This window comes from Lolium perenne, chromosome 3, assembly GCF_019359855.2.
Source record: "Lolium perenne isolate Kyuss_39 chromosome 3, Kyuss_2.0, whole genome shotgun sequence".
Classification (NCBI taxonomy): domain Eukaryota; kingdom Viridiplantae; phylum Streptophyta; class Magnoliopsida; order Poales; family Poaceae; genus Lolium; species Lolium perenne.
Window position 1 is genome coordinate 35,696,756 of NC_067246.2, and position 16,921 is coordinate 35,713,676.

The window sequence follows — 16,921 nt, forward strand, 5'->3', positions numbered from 1 at the left end:
ACACACAGAGAGAAGGCGAAGATTACTTCGACACCTATTCACCTATCGCTAGACTTACCACCATTCGAGTACTACTATCCATGGCTGCCTCCTATGGTCTTATCGTTCATCAAATGGACGTAAAGACAGCTTTCCTTAATGGAGAGTTGGAAGAGGAAATCTATATGGATCAGCCTGATGGGTTTGTAGTAAAAGGTGAAGAAAGAAAGGTGTGCAAGTTGCTGAAATCTTTATATGGCCTAAAACAAGCACCTAAGCAATGGCATGAGAAGTTTGACAGAACTTTAACTTCTGTAGGCTTTGTTGTCAATGAGGCTGACAAGTGCGTTTACTATCGCCATGGTGGGGGCGAAGGTGTTATACTATGTTTGTATGTGGATGATATTCTGATCTTTGGTACAAACATGAAAGTAATACACGAGGTCAAGTCTTTCTTGTCAAAGAGTTTTGATATGAAAGATCTGGGAGAAGCTGATGTAGTTCTGAATATCAAGCTGATTAAGAACGAGAGTGGGATTACTCTAACGCAATCTCATTATGTTGAGAAGATCTTGAGCCGGTTCGGCTATATTGATAGCAAGCCTTCTTCAACACCTTATGATCCCAGTGTGACACTACGCAAGAACCGGAGGATTGCCATAGATCAATTGAGATATTCTCAGATCGTTGGCTCACTCATGTACTTAGCGAGCGCGACTAGACCCGACATCTCTTTTGCTGTTAGCAAGTTGAGTAGGTTCATGTCAAACCCGGGTACTGATCATTGGCATGCACTTGATAGGGTCATGCGCTACCTATGTGGTACAATGAGTTATGGGATTCACTATTCAGGGCACCCAGCTGTGCTTGAAGGATATAGTGATTCGAATTGGATCTCAGATGTAGCTGATCTGTACGCCACAAGTGGGTATGTATTTACCTTTGGAGGTGGCGCAGTATCATGGAGATCTTGCAAGCAAACCATATTGACGAGGTCAACTATGGAAGCAGAACTTACTGCTTTAGACACAACCACTGTTGAATCAGAATGGTTGCGTGAGCTCTTGATGGACTTGCCTGTGGTTGAAAAACCTGTTCCGGCAATCCTTTTGAATTGTGACAATCAAACTGTAATTGTCAAAGTGAACAATTCTAAGGATAACGCGAAGTCATCAAGACACGTCAAGAGACGTTTGAAGTCTGTCAGGAAATTGCGAAACTCCGGAGTAATAACTGTTACATATATTCAAATAGACAAAAACCTGGCAGATCCCTTTACAAAGGGACTATCACGTAATGTGATAGAAAGTGCATCGAGGGAGATGGGTTTGAGACCCATTGATGTTACACCATAGTGGTAACCCAACCTTTATGATCGGAGATCCCGTGAATTGGGACCTGGGAAGAACAAACTAGTGGTTTAATTGAGGAGAGTATTATGTAACCCTCTCTATGTGAAGATGCACAACTCTCAATTGCTGTAAGGCAGGTTGGCAACAAGCCTTAATGTGCTTATGTTGGCTATTTTAGCAAAGATGCTGTCCTACAGAGCATTCTTGAAATAACACAACTATATGAGTCCGATTGTTAAACGTCGCAATCTATGAGATTTGGGTGATCTCTAGTAAACTCATGAAGAGACCATGAAGTATGACGCATATGCTTCACCCGCGGGGTAGGCTACTGGCAGCCATGTACTGGTCATGATTTTGAGTGAAACCTTGTTCACGCAAAACTTGCAATTCAAGGCTTAGTCCATTGTTCAAGTGTGAGTGGATGTAACTTAAGGTTCTAGGCGGAAGTTCAACTTAACAGTCTCCGCTGAAACACTGGTATATAAACAAGCAGCGAGTATTGGTAAATCTCTAAATAGGGATTTGAGATCTGGTGGGGGATTGTTGAAATATTGGGCCCACTTTTAGTGGCCCAAATTAGATTTCAGTTTTTCCTATAAATCTCAAAGCCCACATAGTGGCAGCCTTGTGAGTTTGAGCCCAAGTTGGTGGCAGCTCACTAGGGAGTGGCAAGAGGTGGGAAGTTTAGTCCCACATGGAAAGTTGGGAGGAAGTTAGACCACCTTATAAGGTGGGTTGTTCCACCACTAGTAAGTGAGTGAGAATAGGAGTGCTACACGCGCGCGCTCCTCCTCTTCCTCACTCGTCTCGACTCGACTCGACACGACGCGTGCGCCGCGCTCGTGGTGAGTGGATTGAGCCTCGAGCCGAGACTTTCCTTACTTTTTGCAGCTCAGGAAAACGAACAGAGTCCTAGACGGACGCGTCGCAGTTAGTCGGTTCGGGTCGCTCCCGGATCGTGGGCTATCTGTAACCGACTCAAACGTTCGTGCGACGTGGGTGTGGCCCACGTTGCCTAGGGTTTCCCGAGCCTATATAATCTCCTGCCCGGCTACCGCAGAAATATATCTAATACACGAGTTAGGGTTTCCACTTCTCTCTGCTTGCGCCGCCATCGTAGCCTACTCCATCCCGCGCGCCGACGTGCATAGGCGAACGGGAGAGCAGGTCTCCGGAACCGCTCGTCCTTGCGATCCTGTACGGGAGAGGGTGAATTAGGTTTTTGGGAAGCGCTCTGCGCGACTGCTCAAGCTCTTCATCACGGGTCGCCTTCCGTCCAAGTCGGGCGGTGCTGCCTACCGTCGTCTTCAACGCCGTCTACTTCGACCCGTCGTCCCCGTCATCAACAACGTTGTCATCAACAACGTTACTGCCGCGACATCATCTGCTACACCTCCACCGCCACCTCCACCAGATCGGTACGTGCGACATATCTCGATCTGTTTAGCAATGGATGCTTTACCGTTTGCGCTGCTGCTACTCATGTTGATTAATGCATCTAGTATGTTTGAGTTTCACATGTTGCTAGTTGCTGCCATCATGTTTTATATTCTGAAATTAATCATGGAAATTGTGCCTAATTATCCAACAGAAACTAGTACGTATACGGTATACCGGGTAACAATGGTCAAGCACAATATGTAACATGTTGCTGGGATCTTGAACTGATGGATTAGATTGGTCAAGTCTGGAGCTGATTTTCTCTCTTGCATTAGTCTTTGAGAGAAGTTCATCGTAATGAATTTTGAATTCGAAAATTAGTACCGGTGCATGGTTTTCTGGCCAAATCGGCAAGGCCTGCGTGCAGGTTCATTATCGTGACATTCTTTCCTGTTTCTGCTCCGATTTAGTGGTGCGCATCAGCGTTGTGAAGACCCTCTCAAAGCTACTCCTGTTTGTTGAGGTGCGTATATATGTTGTAACAAGCAATTGCATTCCGCCCTCTAACTATTCTACCGATGAAAGTGATCTGCGTAGAATTATGAAACTACTATACTCCTATGTACGTGCTGGTTAACAACGATGAAGCACAAACTTATCGTAACATGCTGTCGTTTGTTGTGGTGCTTGCATTTTGCAGGATGTGCAGATCCTAAATCTATGGGTTAGACTGATCAAAATTTTCCCCTGATTTTATTTTCTGCGAAAACTGCCAGAATTTTTTTTCGCTAAAAATAGCGTTGGATTCAACAGTTTTTATTCAAGTATGATGAGATTCTGGTGCAAAATATTGTGCAAAGTAGTTAAAAAATAGATACATTTTAGATGTATCAGCATGACACATGGTATGATGAGAATCATAAATTCACATATCCTCATCTGCATTCCTTTCCACTTAACGAAGACGTGTCTATGAAGAAAGCCCTGACTAAGGATTCTATATAATTTTTTCCAACTGCCACTCTCAATTGAAGCCCATGATGAGCTTCATGATGTTCAAGACGAAATCAACAATGTTGAATTAAGCTCCCAGCCTGACTCATGGGACTTTACATGGAGCAATGCTACCTTTTCTACCAAGAAAGTTTAGAGCATCTCCAGCCGCGTCCCCCAAACAGTCCCCTAAAGCGCGCCGGATTGAGTGTTTGAGGGACGTGTTTTGTTCGTGCCGCGTTTGTGGGACATCGCTCCCCAGCCGCGTCCCTCAAACGCCGCCCCCAAACATTTTTTAAAGTTTTTTTAACACACAATCATTTATCAAATATAGCATAGAAATAAATATGTTTGTGGAGATTGTTTTCAAATTAAAATACAACAAACAATAAATAAAACTAAACAAATGTAATAAATAGGGCTAGATCAAGGTGCCGCGGCATTTCCTTTGATCCTCCACAAATGCTCAACGTGATCAGCTTGAAGTTGATCATGAACATTGTTGTCACGGATCTCTGCGTGCATGACGAGGAAATCAGCAAAATCTGCAGGCACCTCATGATCAACCTCCGCAAGCGGGCCCTCCAGCAGCAGGGCAAGCATCTCGTCGTCGCTATCCATGTCTGAAGCAAAATCAATGGTTAAATTGCGCCAAGGCAGACGACGCAACAAACAGCGGCCAATCGCGCCTACCTGGCAAGTCGTCGAGCACCTTGTGTGCGCGGAGGTGGGGCAGATTTGACGCCGCGTTCTGGGACGCGATGGCGAAGCAGTGGCGGCGGAACGACCGGCGGGAGCGCCAGCCGCGTCGACGGTGCCGACTCTCAGAAGAGATCAGACACCGAAACGATCGGCAAATCCAGCGGTGGCGGAGGGGTGGGAGGCGCGGGAAGGAAAGAGCGACGAGAAAAAAAAGGCGCGAATCAACGGTTTATGCAAATAGTCGCTGACATGTGGGAGCCCGCCTAGCTTTTCGGTGCGTCCGGCGTCCCCGGTGTGTCCCCTGTGGGCCGGGGATGGGCTCGGGAGCCGGACACCATATCGGGCCGCGCCGGGAAAAAAAGGGCTTTGGGGGACGCGGCTAGAAGCATTTTTTTTGTCCGGCTCGCCCCAAATCGCTTTGGGGGACGGTTTGGGGGATGCGACTGGAGATGCTCTTATAGATCTCGGATTAGCGAGCACCACCCTCCTGAACCAATTCTTGACATATGGAAGACATGCAATATTCTGAGACAAAAATAACTTCTCTGTTGAGTTCAATGACTGCATCATATGCGGCTCATGCCCTGAAGAAAGTCTCATGCACCTCTTTTGTGAATGCTCTTTTAGCTAGAGTTTCTGGTGGGCGCTTGGAATTGAATGGAACGATGGCTTACAAATTCACCAAATGATTTCGGACGCCAAAATCAGATACAACAAATATTTTATCACAGAGATCATATCGCAGGATGTTGGAGCTAGCTTATGGGATCAAAGAAATAGTTTTATCTTCAACAATGTGGAGCTATCAATAGAATTCACCATTATATTATCTTCAAATATTATTGCACCATTAATCTTCATAGAGCTAAGCCCAGTCTCAAAGAGGGCATGCAATCCTGGCAAGATATTTTATGAGCACTAGCTCCCTCCAGAACCTGTATCATGTAAATATTATTCATTTTAATTATTTAATAGAAAATGACATAGTAAGGATTTTTCCCTACTGTATGTGTGTCAAAAACAAAATAGATAAGGTCTGCACTAAACAGACATAAAAATTTATAAATACATTATGTTGCATCTTTCTCTTCTATATATTCTTGAAATAATTTCGTTAGAAAAAGGTAAAAAACTAAAAGAACTCAAAAAATGTATAATTTCAATCTGAAACAGGGGTTCTACTTTTTGTAGAAGAATGGTTCTAATTTTGGGATATTATGTATGTAAATATAGATGTGTGAACTATACAACAACGAACTTACATTTCGACCAGTACATTATATGGTTAACATTCTCACACAGAAAGTTAAGATGTACTAGTTAACATTGCATTACAATTACTTGTTGACATTATATGTAAACTCTACAAATTAGAAAACCTCATTACGTTTAATGATAAACTGTATGTTAGAAAAGTAAGAATGTTTAGTACAAACATACTATGATCATTTTTAATACTGATAGACGGCAGGAGGCATCGGTAACTATAGTGACGCATACACAACTACCTACATGTTTGTTGATAGATAAAATAGTGAAATGTGTGAGCGGTTTTAATGCGGCCCAATACACAGTGGCGGAGCGTGACAAGCAACAACGGATGGCCAATGCCTTTACGATCCCAAGCTGTTGACCTGAATGAACTTCGAGAATTAGAGAGACCATGTTTACAAAAAGGATTAGGAAACATTTTATAGTGAGAACCAAAAGCCTTTGTAAGTGGAAGAAGGAGAGAGCTAGGGGTGCTGGGATTGCCGTAGTGCATACACGTCGAGAATCTAGACAACTATGCATAGCTCAGAGCGCTAGAGCCTGGAAGCTAAAGCGAAATATAAACTCTAGTGTCTACAGGGGTTAATCAACATTCTGCACTTTTGCAAGACTGGGCCGGAGCCCAGTATGGTCTCCAAGAGGCTCCGCCAGTGCCAATACAGTATTAGAACCTCACAACCCTCGTACGATATCACTGTCGCGATGGTAGAAGATGCAGACCCCATAACATTTTGACTTCCTTTCTTAACATACATTGACTTTCATCTATCATGACATTATGTATTGTATTTTCACTTCTTTTCATTCTATTATAATACAATTTAAATGTTATTTCGTAATCAAGCCTCATTCGTGCCTTTTTCCTAATGGTTTGTCTGTTTATGTATAATTGGTATTGTATGCGCCTTAATTCGTCATCATATGTTAGTCCATCAGAGTATTTTGTACGTGTAGTCAGTTGTCGATGAACAATTATATTAGTTCCACTTTATGACAACAAAAATATGATATTAACAAATCTTAATTAGAAAAAACAAAAATATCCATGAATAACCAATTCATGCGACCTTAGAAATTTTGTCAAAAAATTGCTAAAGTTACAATACTTTCGAATCCAAGTGTACCATTTTTTCTCTTTTGGCTAAAATAATAACATATACGAGTGAAAATTTTCCGATGATTCTCCAACAACCAAAGAATTATCAAAATGCCTACCTTGGCCAAAATTTAAACGAAAATTTACCAAAAGCCCATCATGGCCTAGTATCTTACGTCCGCGGCAGATGGCCAGCATGAAAACAAAAAAAAAAAACCTCTAATATGGTCTGCGGGTCAAACTAGACGTGTGGTGTATGATTGTTGGCTACGCTCAAACAAAAAAAAAATCAGCCAAATATGCTACTGCTCAAACCTGCCCGAATTTCTAAGGAAAATGATTCAGATCACCCGGGGATCCGTCGCTTTCCAGCCCCCGGCTCCCTAGCGCGCCACGCGTCCCTGTGGAGGCCCACCAAAATAACACCTTACCTTCTTCCTTATCCTCCCGCACCAGAACTGCTCTGCCGCCCGCATTCTTTAGCGCGCCGCCGACTCCACACACCTAAGCCGGCCGCGCCCCCCTCCTACTACACGCCACTAGACGGCTCCGCCATGCCGTCTTCTGCCTCACGCAAGCTCCGCCACGCTCCTCTCCCACCGGTGCGTCGAGCTCCGCAATGGCCTCCTCTGATGGTGATTGCGTGCCGCCGCCAACGCCATGGCTTCCAGCCTTGTTTCCCGTTGCCCGCTGGCCTCTTTCCCCGCGCGCCGCCGCTATAGCCACGTGCGTCCTAGTGCGGAGTCTTGTCCAGCCGGAGCTCGGCGATGCTTCCCCCGCGCAACCATGCCGTCGTTGGAGGCCATGGCAGGGAGTGGCCGGAGCAGGGCATTTTGGAGTGGAGGTTGTTGGTGCTAGACCTTGCTGGGAACTAGCAGGGCGGCATCCCTCGGCATAGCCGGTCCTAGTTGCAACTTCGGCGACCCGACCTAAGGCCACCGCCCCCGACAATTTTCACTGGAGCTTGCTTCCGTCGATGGTCGCCCATGCTACAAACGGTGATCGAAGTTGCTTTCAACAGTGATGTGTGTTTGCTACCAATGGGATTTTTTGTTTTTGGCTGGCGGTGATTTGCTAATTTTTTGTCTACAATTGTTCTCCTGATTTGCTAATTTGGTACTGAAAATTGTCTACAATGTCTTCGGCTCACCGATGTCTCTGATGAGATCATTTTAGCTATAATACCATATAATTTGTGCTACAAACATTGTGTGATTTTGCTTCAATAGTAAATTATTTTTGCTATGTTATCTTCGGCGATGTCTCCGGTGAGGTTGACTTGTAAAAAATGTATTAATGTCACCGACAAGTTCTCTATCAATGTCTCCAGTGAGGTTGACTTGTAAAAAATGTTGTGTGCTATTTTGTTTGCTATCATTGTTTTGTTGTTTTGCTACTTTAGTATAGAAATTTTGCTACGAAGGCGAGGTCTTCGTCACAACCTTTTTATTTGATTTTGTGACTGAACCGTTTTTAGCTACAATGTTGCAAAAGCGGGTTATTTTTTGCTGCCGGGAGGTGTTTTCTTGCTACATTGAGTAAAAACGTGATCGTCTAAGATGGCCGATCCGACGGCTGGCGACCCGGGGGCTGGAAAATTAGATCCCCGAGGGACGCCCAGCAGTTTCCAATTTCTAATGCAGGGCCGATTTTTACTTTTATCTTTGACTAGAACACCGGAATGTACGAATGCAATTTCCGAAGATTTTCCTACCAGTACAGAATCAAGTAGGAGCCCAGAGCATGGTCTTTGGGTCAAACCAGTGACACGGCGCCTGATCGTTTGCTACATTCCAACGCGCTTGGGTGGCCCACGCGTGTCTGCTAACGCCAGTCTCCGCCCGGGCCGGCGACGACCCGTCAATCGCCGTCGCCCGGTCAACCTGGATCGTCTTGCACGGCCGCTGAACTATCCCCTGTCACGATTCTGTCTACTGACGGACAGAGCGCGCAGCCGTGCGTGCATATAGACTGCAGATAGTTTCCTCATCTTTTCCATATTTAGTCCACATGACTAGTGCTACTCTCAGTCTCAGACAAAGATCTCTCCCCAGCTTGTAAGCTAAGCTCGCACTAGTGCTTCACTCGCGTCGGCCAAGCTGAAGCAAATAAAGGAACGATCGATCACGGGACGCAGCCATGGCGAGGCTCACCTTCTTCGCGGTCCACGCCCCTGTAGCAGCAGCAGCGGCGCATCCCCTCCCCGTCGTTTTTCTCGTCGTCCTTGTCGTCGCGGCGGTCGTGGTCTCGCTCTGCACCAGCAGCACGCACGCCAAGCTGTGGAAGCAGCGCGGGACGACGACGGCGCCGCTGGAGAAGACGGGAGTCGCCGGCAACCGGAAGAACATGCTCGCCGCCAGCCTGAGCGGGATCGGCGGCAAGGCGGCCAGGATGGTGTCGTGGAACAGGCGGTCTCCGGCGCCGAGCAGCAGCGACGACGACGAGGAGGCGGAGGCGGTGGTGGAGGACGAGGAGGCCGTGTGGAGGAAGGCCATCATCATGGGGGACAAGTGCCGGCCGCTCCAGTTCTCCGGCCACATCGCCTTCGATTCCGACGGCAACCAGCTGCCGCCGGTAGTCAAGAAAGCCGACGTCGCGGCCGAGAAGTAACTTCGTTCTATAGTGGATTATGGCGATCGATTAGTCTCAGGTTTAATTTTCTTTTCTACGCCGTATTACTAGTTCTTTGAAGCTAAAAGTTTGGCCCGTCCGGTGCATGCAAGCACGTACGTGAGACGCGACATCAGTTGTACAAATCTACCAGTGTGTGCTCCTGCTCATGTCATGTGTCGATTTTTGAAAAAAATAAGACTATTGGACTGAAATGTTTTCTAAGTGAAACACAAGAACATCTGAGATTAAACAATACATGTTCGAAATTAGAGGTAGGATAGCTGAGATTAAACGATACTATGATACCCCTTTAGGGATTTACATTGGTTTTAGGTTTGAGGATCTATAGAAGCACAAGCCTGTCTAATATATGAAGCAGCCATGGATTTTTTTTCTTAACCATGATTTTCGGTGACTAATATAATATATCACCCGTCCCTTAGAAATGTTGGTTTGAAAAAAAGCTCGTGGGTGGATACCTAGGCACCCGGAGACGGGGAATGGCTTAGCAAGAGGTGGAAATTGTTATCACCAGAATTTGACCGAGTCAAAGGTGGGCCGCGATCAAGATGGGCTTGAAGAATATACATGGAAGAATATACGTGAATCGGCCTTATATGCAAAGTTTGGGCTAGTTTGCCCGTGTATCTGTAATATAGTAGGATACTTGTTGATTAGGTAGAGTTTGGCCCGTGCCCGGTTGGGATTATTCCCACGTTAGAAAGTCTACGGACTATAAATATGTATCTAGGGTTTATGAAATAAACAACAATCACGTTCACCACAAACCAATCTAGGCGCATCGCCAACTCCCTTGTCTCGAGGGTTTCTTCCGGGTAAGCATCATGCTGCCTAGATCGCATCTTGCGATCTAGGCAGTACAAGTTTATTCGATGTTCATGCGTTGCTCGTACTGAAGCCTTTTTGATGGCGAGCAACGTAGTTATCTTAGATGTGTTAGGGTTAGCATTGTTCTTCGTATCATATGCTGTCGTCGTGCAATCCTTAGACATCTAGCCGCCCTTACACCTATCTTAGGTGTAGGGGCGGCACCCCGCTTGATCATTATTTAGTAGATCCGATCCGTTATGGTTGCTCCTTGTTCTTCAAGGATTAGTTTAATATCTGCATGGTTAGGCCTTACAAAGGGTTGAAGGATCCAGTGGCGCGTAGGGTGTAGTTTGCTAGCCCTAGACAGGATGTTCCGGGGATCAACTTCGTGTTGGTTTTTAGGCCTTGTCTAAGATTGGTTTACGATCACCGTGCGCGGCCGCCAGGCTCAATCACGAGTAGGATGTTTCGATTATGTGGTGAAAACCCTAAATCGTAGTAGATCATTTTAGCTTTATTCTGATCAAGCAGGACCACCATATATTCGTACACCTCGTGCGAATCATGGGCGGATCGGCTCTTTGAGCCGATTCACAGGACAATCTGAGAGCCGATCGAGGCTCGTATTTAATGTTTACATGTATGACATGCAGGAAACTAAGCGAGGCACATCCATCACCTTCCTGACCAGGTATAGGTCAGGTGGCACGCCCTTGCACCAGCATCGGACATGCGTGCCGAGTCTTTGCGGGCCGTCGCTCGGAGGGACCAGGGCCAGCCGCAGTCCTGGGAGCCTCCCGGCTCTACTGTGTTGCCCGTCGCTGCTCGCCGGTGGGTTTCTGACCGCAACACATTCTGGCACGCCCGGTGGGACCATCGTCGACATCAACCGCATCGCCATCTACATCTGAGATGGCGGAAGGCACCCCAGTCACGTACGAGGATTTGACCGAGGAGCTCAAGAAGAAGTATGACGAGGTCAAAGCGATCCTCGAAGCCGACCTCATCGGCTCTTTTCACAGAACCCGCTCACATGGCGTCAGGTGGAAAGGGTTCTCACCTGAAGGCGCGCTCGATGGAGTGGACCTGTCCGCCCCGTCAGAAGAACGCACCAGGTCTCTGCGTCAGGAGATTAACTTCATGGTAGCTCATTCGCTACACCGCCATTCTGAGAGCCTGGTGAACACTTTGGAGCGTGTCGCTCTTCGGGTGATCCAGGAAATCATGAGGCATCAGTACTCTCCGTCAGGACCAGCTCTCGGGACTTACAAAGGAGAGATGCCACTCCAGTCCCGTCCACCGCTGCCATTCGCGTTGACAGCACCAGAGGTGCCGAATTCACCGGCATACGCTATCTACAAGATCGGTGGTGACCCTAGTGACTACCAGTTCTTGCATGAGGCGCCTAAGGAGATCCCTCACGGATACACGTGCACATACGTGCCAGACTGCGAATCGGGCACTCACAAACCGGGCCGCAACGACGGGGACTTCGAACAGCGGGGAGGAACTTCGGGAACAGATCTTGAGAAGCGACGTGGCTAGCTAAGTATGCCGCTCCGACAAACCTCTCAGCTCAGCTCCTGCAGTTGGCTCAGAGCTGGAAAAGCAAGCATGGCTGGCTAAGTATGCCACTCGGCGAATCTTCGAGTTCGACTCCTACGGCAAGCACCGTGGATCAGATCGGTACAATCACGAGAGACCGATTCGGCATGGTGCCGAAAAGGAGGACAATCGGCTATTCCAAGCCGTACCCCAACGAGTACGAGTTGATCCCGCTACCACCCAAATATCGGCTCCCTGATTTCTCCAAATTTAATGGATCAGATGGTTCCAGCTCCATCGAGCATGTGAGCCGATATTTGGCACAGCTGGGCATGATCTCAGCATCAGATCCACTACGCGTGAGGTTCTTCGCACAGTCCCTCACAGGATCGGCTTTCGGGTGGTACACCTCGTTGCCACCAGACTCGATCCGGACTTGGAAGCAGTTGGAAGAACAGTTCTACATGCAGTATCACTCAGAGGCTTCCGAGTCTGGCATTGCCGATCTAGCACAAGTACGTCAGAAGCGTGGAGAAACCGTGGCAGAATACATCCAGCGCTTCAGAACTGTTAGGAACCGATGTTATTCGGCTCGTGTGACTGAAAAAGAAGCAGTCGAGTTGGCGGTGGTGGGCCTTGCATCACCAATCAACGATATGGCCTCCCAAGCAGACTACCCTTCACTGGCGCACATGGTTCAGAAACTGTCGTTATATGAACAGCGCCATCCAGACTTGTACCAGGACAAATTCAAGCGTGCGGTAGTCCTGGTTGAGGCAGAAGAAGATGAAGGGTCCGCGGGAGATCAAGAGGTAGCAGTGGCTGAATGGACTCGGGGGGCAACCCCCATATCCTGCAAATGGGTTAAGCCACCAGGTCCACCCAGAGGGTTTGATTTTGACGTAACTAAAACTGAGCAAATTTTTGACCTCTTACTTAAGGAGAAGCAGTTGAAGTTACCCGAAGGCCTCAAAATCCCCACGGTACAGGAGCTGAACGGAAAGCCATACTGCAAATGGCATAACTCGTTCTCCCATACCACCAACGACTGCAGGGTGTGGCGTCAGCAGATCCAAATGGCGATAGAACAAGGACGTCTAATTTTCAACCAGTACGCCATGAAAGTCGACATGCACCCCTTCCCCGCCGTTAACATGGTGGAGTGCGCTTACCCTGAAGGGTGCCAGCCAGGATTCTCGTTCAACATCAACATGGTAGGGCCTGGACACCACTCTGGTAAGGACGGAGACGAGGGCAGCTGCTCTCGTAGCAAGGACACAGAGGAAGCCGTTCCACGCGATCGGCTCCGTCACGATGGCAAGCGCTACATTACAGAGGGAGAAGTGAGGAATGTGAGATATCAGCGACCTCTCTCTGATCACCTCCTCAACAAGTACGTGAGTCAATATGACCAACGCCGACGATCCAACGACGATGATGAAAGAGATCGCCGGGCTAGGGACGCCAGGAGACATCGTCGGCATGATCGCGATGAGGAGGAGTACGAGCGCCGTGCCAAGGAAAAGTCAAGAGAGCAAGACGATGAGGATAGGCACTGGGACTGTCCCTTCTTCAGACACTGCTGGGATTCAGGAATGAGCCGATTGCCCACAATCAGCAACTGCCCAGAATGTAGACAGAAGAAGAAGGATGCAGCTAACGTGTCCGTGTTCCAACGTCTAGGGCCTCTCCCGCCTCGGAACAAGCACGCTGAGTCCCCTCGGGTGGAAGATCTCGAGGACTTGGAAGACGATGATGAAGAAGAAGAAGACAGGTACCATCGGCCAAGGTGGTGCCCTGATGGGCTCAGCCGTTCCCAAAAGCGTAGGGTTCAGCGACTGCGTGGCTTGGAGGAAGCCGAAAGGTTATACCTGCACACGCTAAGGAAGGTGCGGCCTGATCTGGCCGCGAAAATTCAACGAACCCTAGATGAAGAGGGTCGACCACAAAAAATGGAGTGGCGCCCCAAGCAAAGGAAAGCCGATGATGAAACATCGGCTGGCACAAACATGGTGTTCATCCTTCCGACGGAGTTTAGCGCTCCAGGATTAGACGAAGCACCTGTGGCACAACTTGACTGCGGCCCACGGCCAGTTATCTTTGAGAAGCCACGAGAAAGAAGCTACAGACATCTGACGGCCCTGTACTTGCGAGGTTATATCGATGGGAGGCCTGTCAACAAGATGCTGGTGGACACCGGAGCGGCAGTCAACATTATGCCATACTCCATGCTACGTCGGTTGGGACGCTCTAGCTCGGATCTGATCAAGACCAACGTGACATTGAGCGACTTCAATGGCCAAGCGTCTGACGCACAAGGTGTTCTGAACGTGGATCTGACCGTAGGAAGGAAAACCATCCCTACGACGTTCTTTATTGTCGATAGCAAGAGCACCTATGCTGTCCTGCTGGGAAGAGATTGGATCCACGCCAACTGTTGCATTCCATCCACGATGCACCAATGCGTAATACAGTGGGATGGAGATGAGGTAGAGGTCGTCCAGGCAGATGACTCAGCCGAGATTTCAACGGCTGGCATGAACGCTTGGGAAACAGCAGGCCAAGAGCCACTCTCAGGCATCAATTTGGACGACTGCGAGCGCATCGACGTGACAAAGGATGGGGTTAGGCTGGTCTTATCCACCGGCCTGACCGTGTAGCAAGAACAAACCTATGGACAAACGTGGCGAGGCCGATCCTTGGGATCGGCCCCAAAGATCTATGGAGGGACATTGCAAAACCTTCATTGAGCGCTTCGATCAACATGGAGGCCGATTCCAGCAATCGGCCAAAATTAGCCTCACCATACGTTCTGCCTGTGTTCAACATCAATCTAATGGGCAGCGGTTTTACGTCGGCTGATAAGAGTCAACATTAGTCCTAACGGAGCCGACGTTCAAATACAGTGCCTTGGCTAACTACAGAGCCGATATCTGTAGTTACGTGACAGATTCGGCTCGGGGGGCACCTAATCAGAGGGACATGTGCGATACATGTGCAGTGAAATATTGGGGGCCGATAGAAAATCGGCCAGTAAAAAAAAATTCGAAACAAAGCCGATGTACAGCCATCGACTCTAGTACAATTACACAGGATCTACCTGCTGCGTGTTCAAGACGCGGATTTTCACCAAGTCCAGTTCAGCTGTGAGGCCTTCTGCTTCCTCGAGGGAGAGAACAATGAGAGCTTCCTCAGCTGCAATGAGCCGATTTTGGTGCCCGAACCTTCTCTTCGAGGACTTCCAACCCTTTGCGCCAGTTCAGCAAGATCTTGTCGGAAAGCGTCGGTTTGGCACGCAAGGCAGCCTTTTGCTCTTTAAGCCGACGGTGTTTCGTCTACAATATCGGCTTTCAACAGAAGAAGAGGCGATCGATGGGGGCAAGTTTGGCTGGCTCGGCATGGTGGCTGTCTCAGATTACCTGAGTTCAAAGCCCTTTGTTTGATCTGTGCATCCTCACCGCTATTCTCGCCTTGACAGAGGCTCGGGGGGCAGCTGGCCTGGTAGATGCTCTGTTTTAGAAGCCGATTGGGGTGTCATCGGCTGATCCTTCGTCGCAACCTTCTTCAAAAATGGTGAGTTCTTGCAGAAGAGGATCACTGGAGCTGGTGGGAGGAATTTAAGGGCTCTCTTGAAAACTCTACATTATCCACCAGAGCTTGAAGTCATCAGACGAAGAGTTGAAGGGTAGATTGTGAAGGACCGATGCGTTGCCCTCGGCTCATTAAGCATTGGCTAAGTGAGCAAATCGGCAAAATCAGTATGAGGGGAAATCGGCAAAATTAGCTCAAAGGAAATCGGCAAAATCAAGTTGGGAGAAATTCTTCATTGATAAGCAGGATTTTTTACATAAAGAGCTGATGGCTCTCAAAAGGAAGTACTAGGGGATACATTGCCCCATCTACTACTACTGATCCTATGCTAAAGGTCCTATCTACGGGCCGTCGCTGCCCTCGTCATCGCCGTCGTCGCCGCTGTCGGCGCTACTCCCGGCGGGCTCGTCGTCGCTGCTGTAGCGGCCGCCGGCGGGACCCTCGTGGTCCTCATCCTCCTCGTCAGTGTCGTCGTCGTCGATGTCGAAGTCGCTGAGGTTCCCCGGCCAGGGACAGAAGCGCTTGGCCGGCGGTTCGTCGGAGGAGGTGTCGTCCTCCTCCTCCTCCTTCTCCTCCTCCTCCTCCTCGGGGGAGGTGAAGTCATCACAGGAGAAGCGATCGTCATGCTCTCCTCCTCCGTTTCCCCGTCGGCGAGGAAGCGGAGGTCACTTTCCCCGTCGGTCGAGGACTTGTCGTCCTCAGACCAGACGGAGAAATCGTGACTGGATTCCTCCCCAGCTTCGATGGTGCGGCGGATGTTGGCCGCATGGGCCTCCTCCGGGTTCAACTCCGGCGTCGGCTCGCGGGAGGAGGAGGATTGGGTGGAAATACCCGATGAGGCAGAGGAGGAAGAAGACATGGTGGCGCAGGAGGGCTTTTGGGAGTGCTAATGCGAAGGGGATGAAGAAGCAAACTGTTTGGAGCGGTTAAATAAAAGGGGATATAGTAGAAATTCAATGCCATAGCAGTTTCCGAGGAAGTGGTGCCCAACAAAAAAAAAACTGCCAAGTCACGCAGAGAAGTTGAGAAGGCAAGGCATCATGATGAAGGATACTGCGACGGTTTTGCTCTGCCACGACATGACCCGACGAAGAAAAGCAGAGTGATTTTGGAATTATCAATTCCAAAACCAAGGGGGCATGTGTTATCACCAGAATTTGACCGAGTCAGAGGTGGGCCGCGATCAAGATGGGCTTGAAGAATATACATGGAAGAATATACGTGAATCGGCCTTATATGCAAAGTTTGGGCTAGTTTGCCCGTGTATCTGTAATATAGTCGGATACGTGTTGATTAGGTAGAGTTTGGCCCGTGCCCGGTTGGGATTATTCCCACGTTAGAAAGTCTACGGACTATAAATATGTATCTAGGGTTTATGAAATAAACAACAATCACGTTCACCACAAACTAATCTAGGCGCATCGCCAACTCCCTTGTCTCGAGGGTTTCTTCCGGGTAAGCATCATGCTGCCTAGATCGCATCTTGCGATCTAGGCAGTACAAGTTTATTCGTTGTTCATGCGTTGATCGTACTGAACCCTTTTTGATGGCGAGCAACGTAGTT

At 48.3% G+C, this 16,921-nt stretch overlaps 1 protein-coding gene across 1 annotated transcript; it reads left to right on the forward strand.

The window, feature by feature from the left end:
• The first annotated feature begins 8,755 nt into the window (after positions 1-8,755).
• LOC127338051 (uncharacterized) lies at positions 8,756-9,533 on the forward strand. Its single transcript, XM_051364325.2, has one exon. The coding sequence runs from the start codon at positions 8,917-8,919 to the stop codon at positions 9,385-9,387; it is 471 nt and encodes a 156-aa protein (XP_051220285.1). The 5' UTR covers positions 8,756-8,916; the 3' UTR covers positions 9,388-9,533.
• Positions 9,534-16,921: the final 7,388 nt, after the last annotated feature.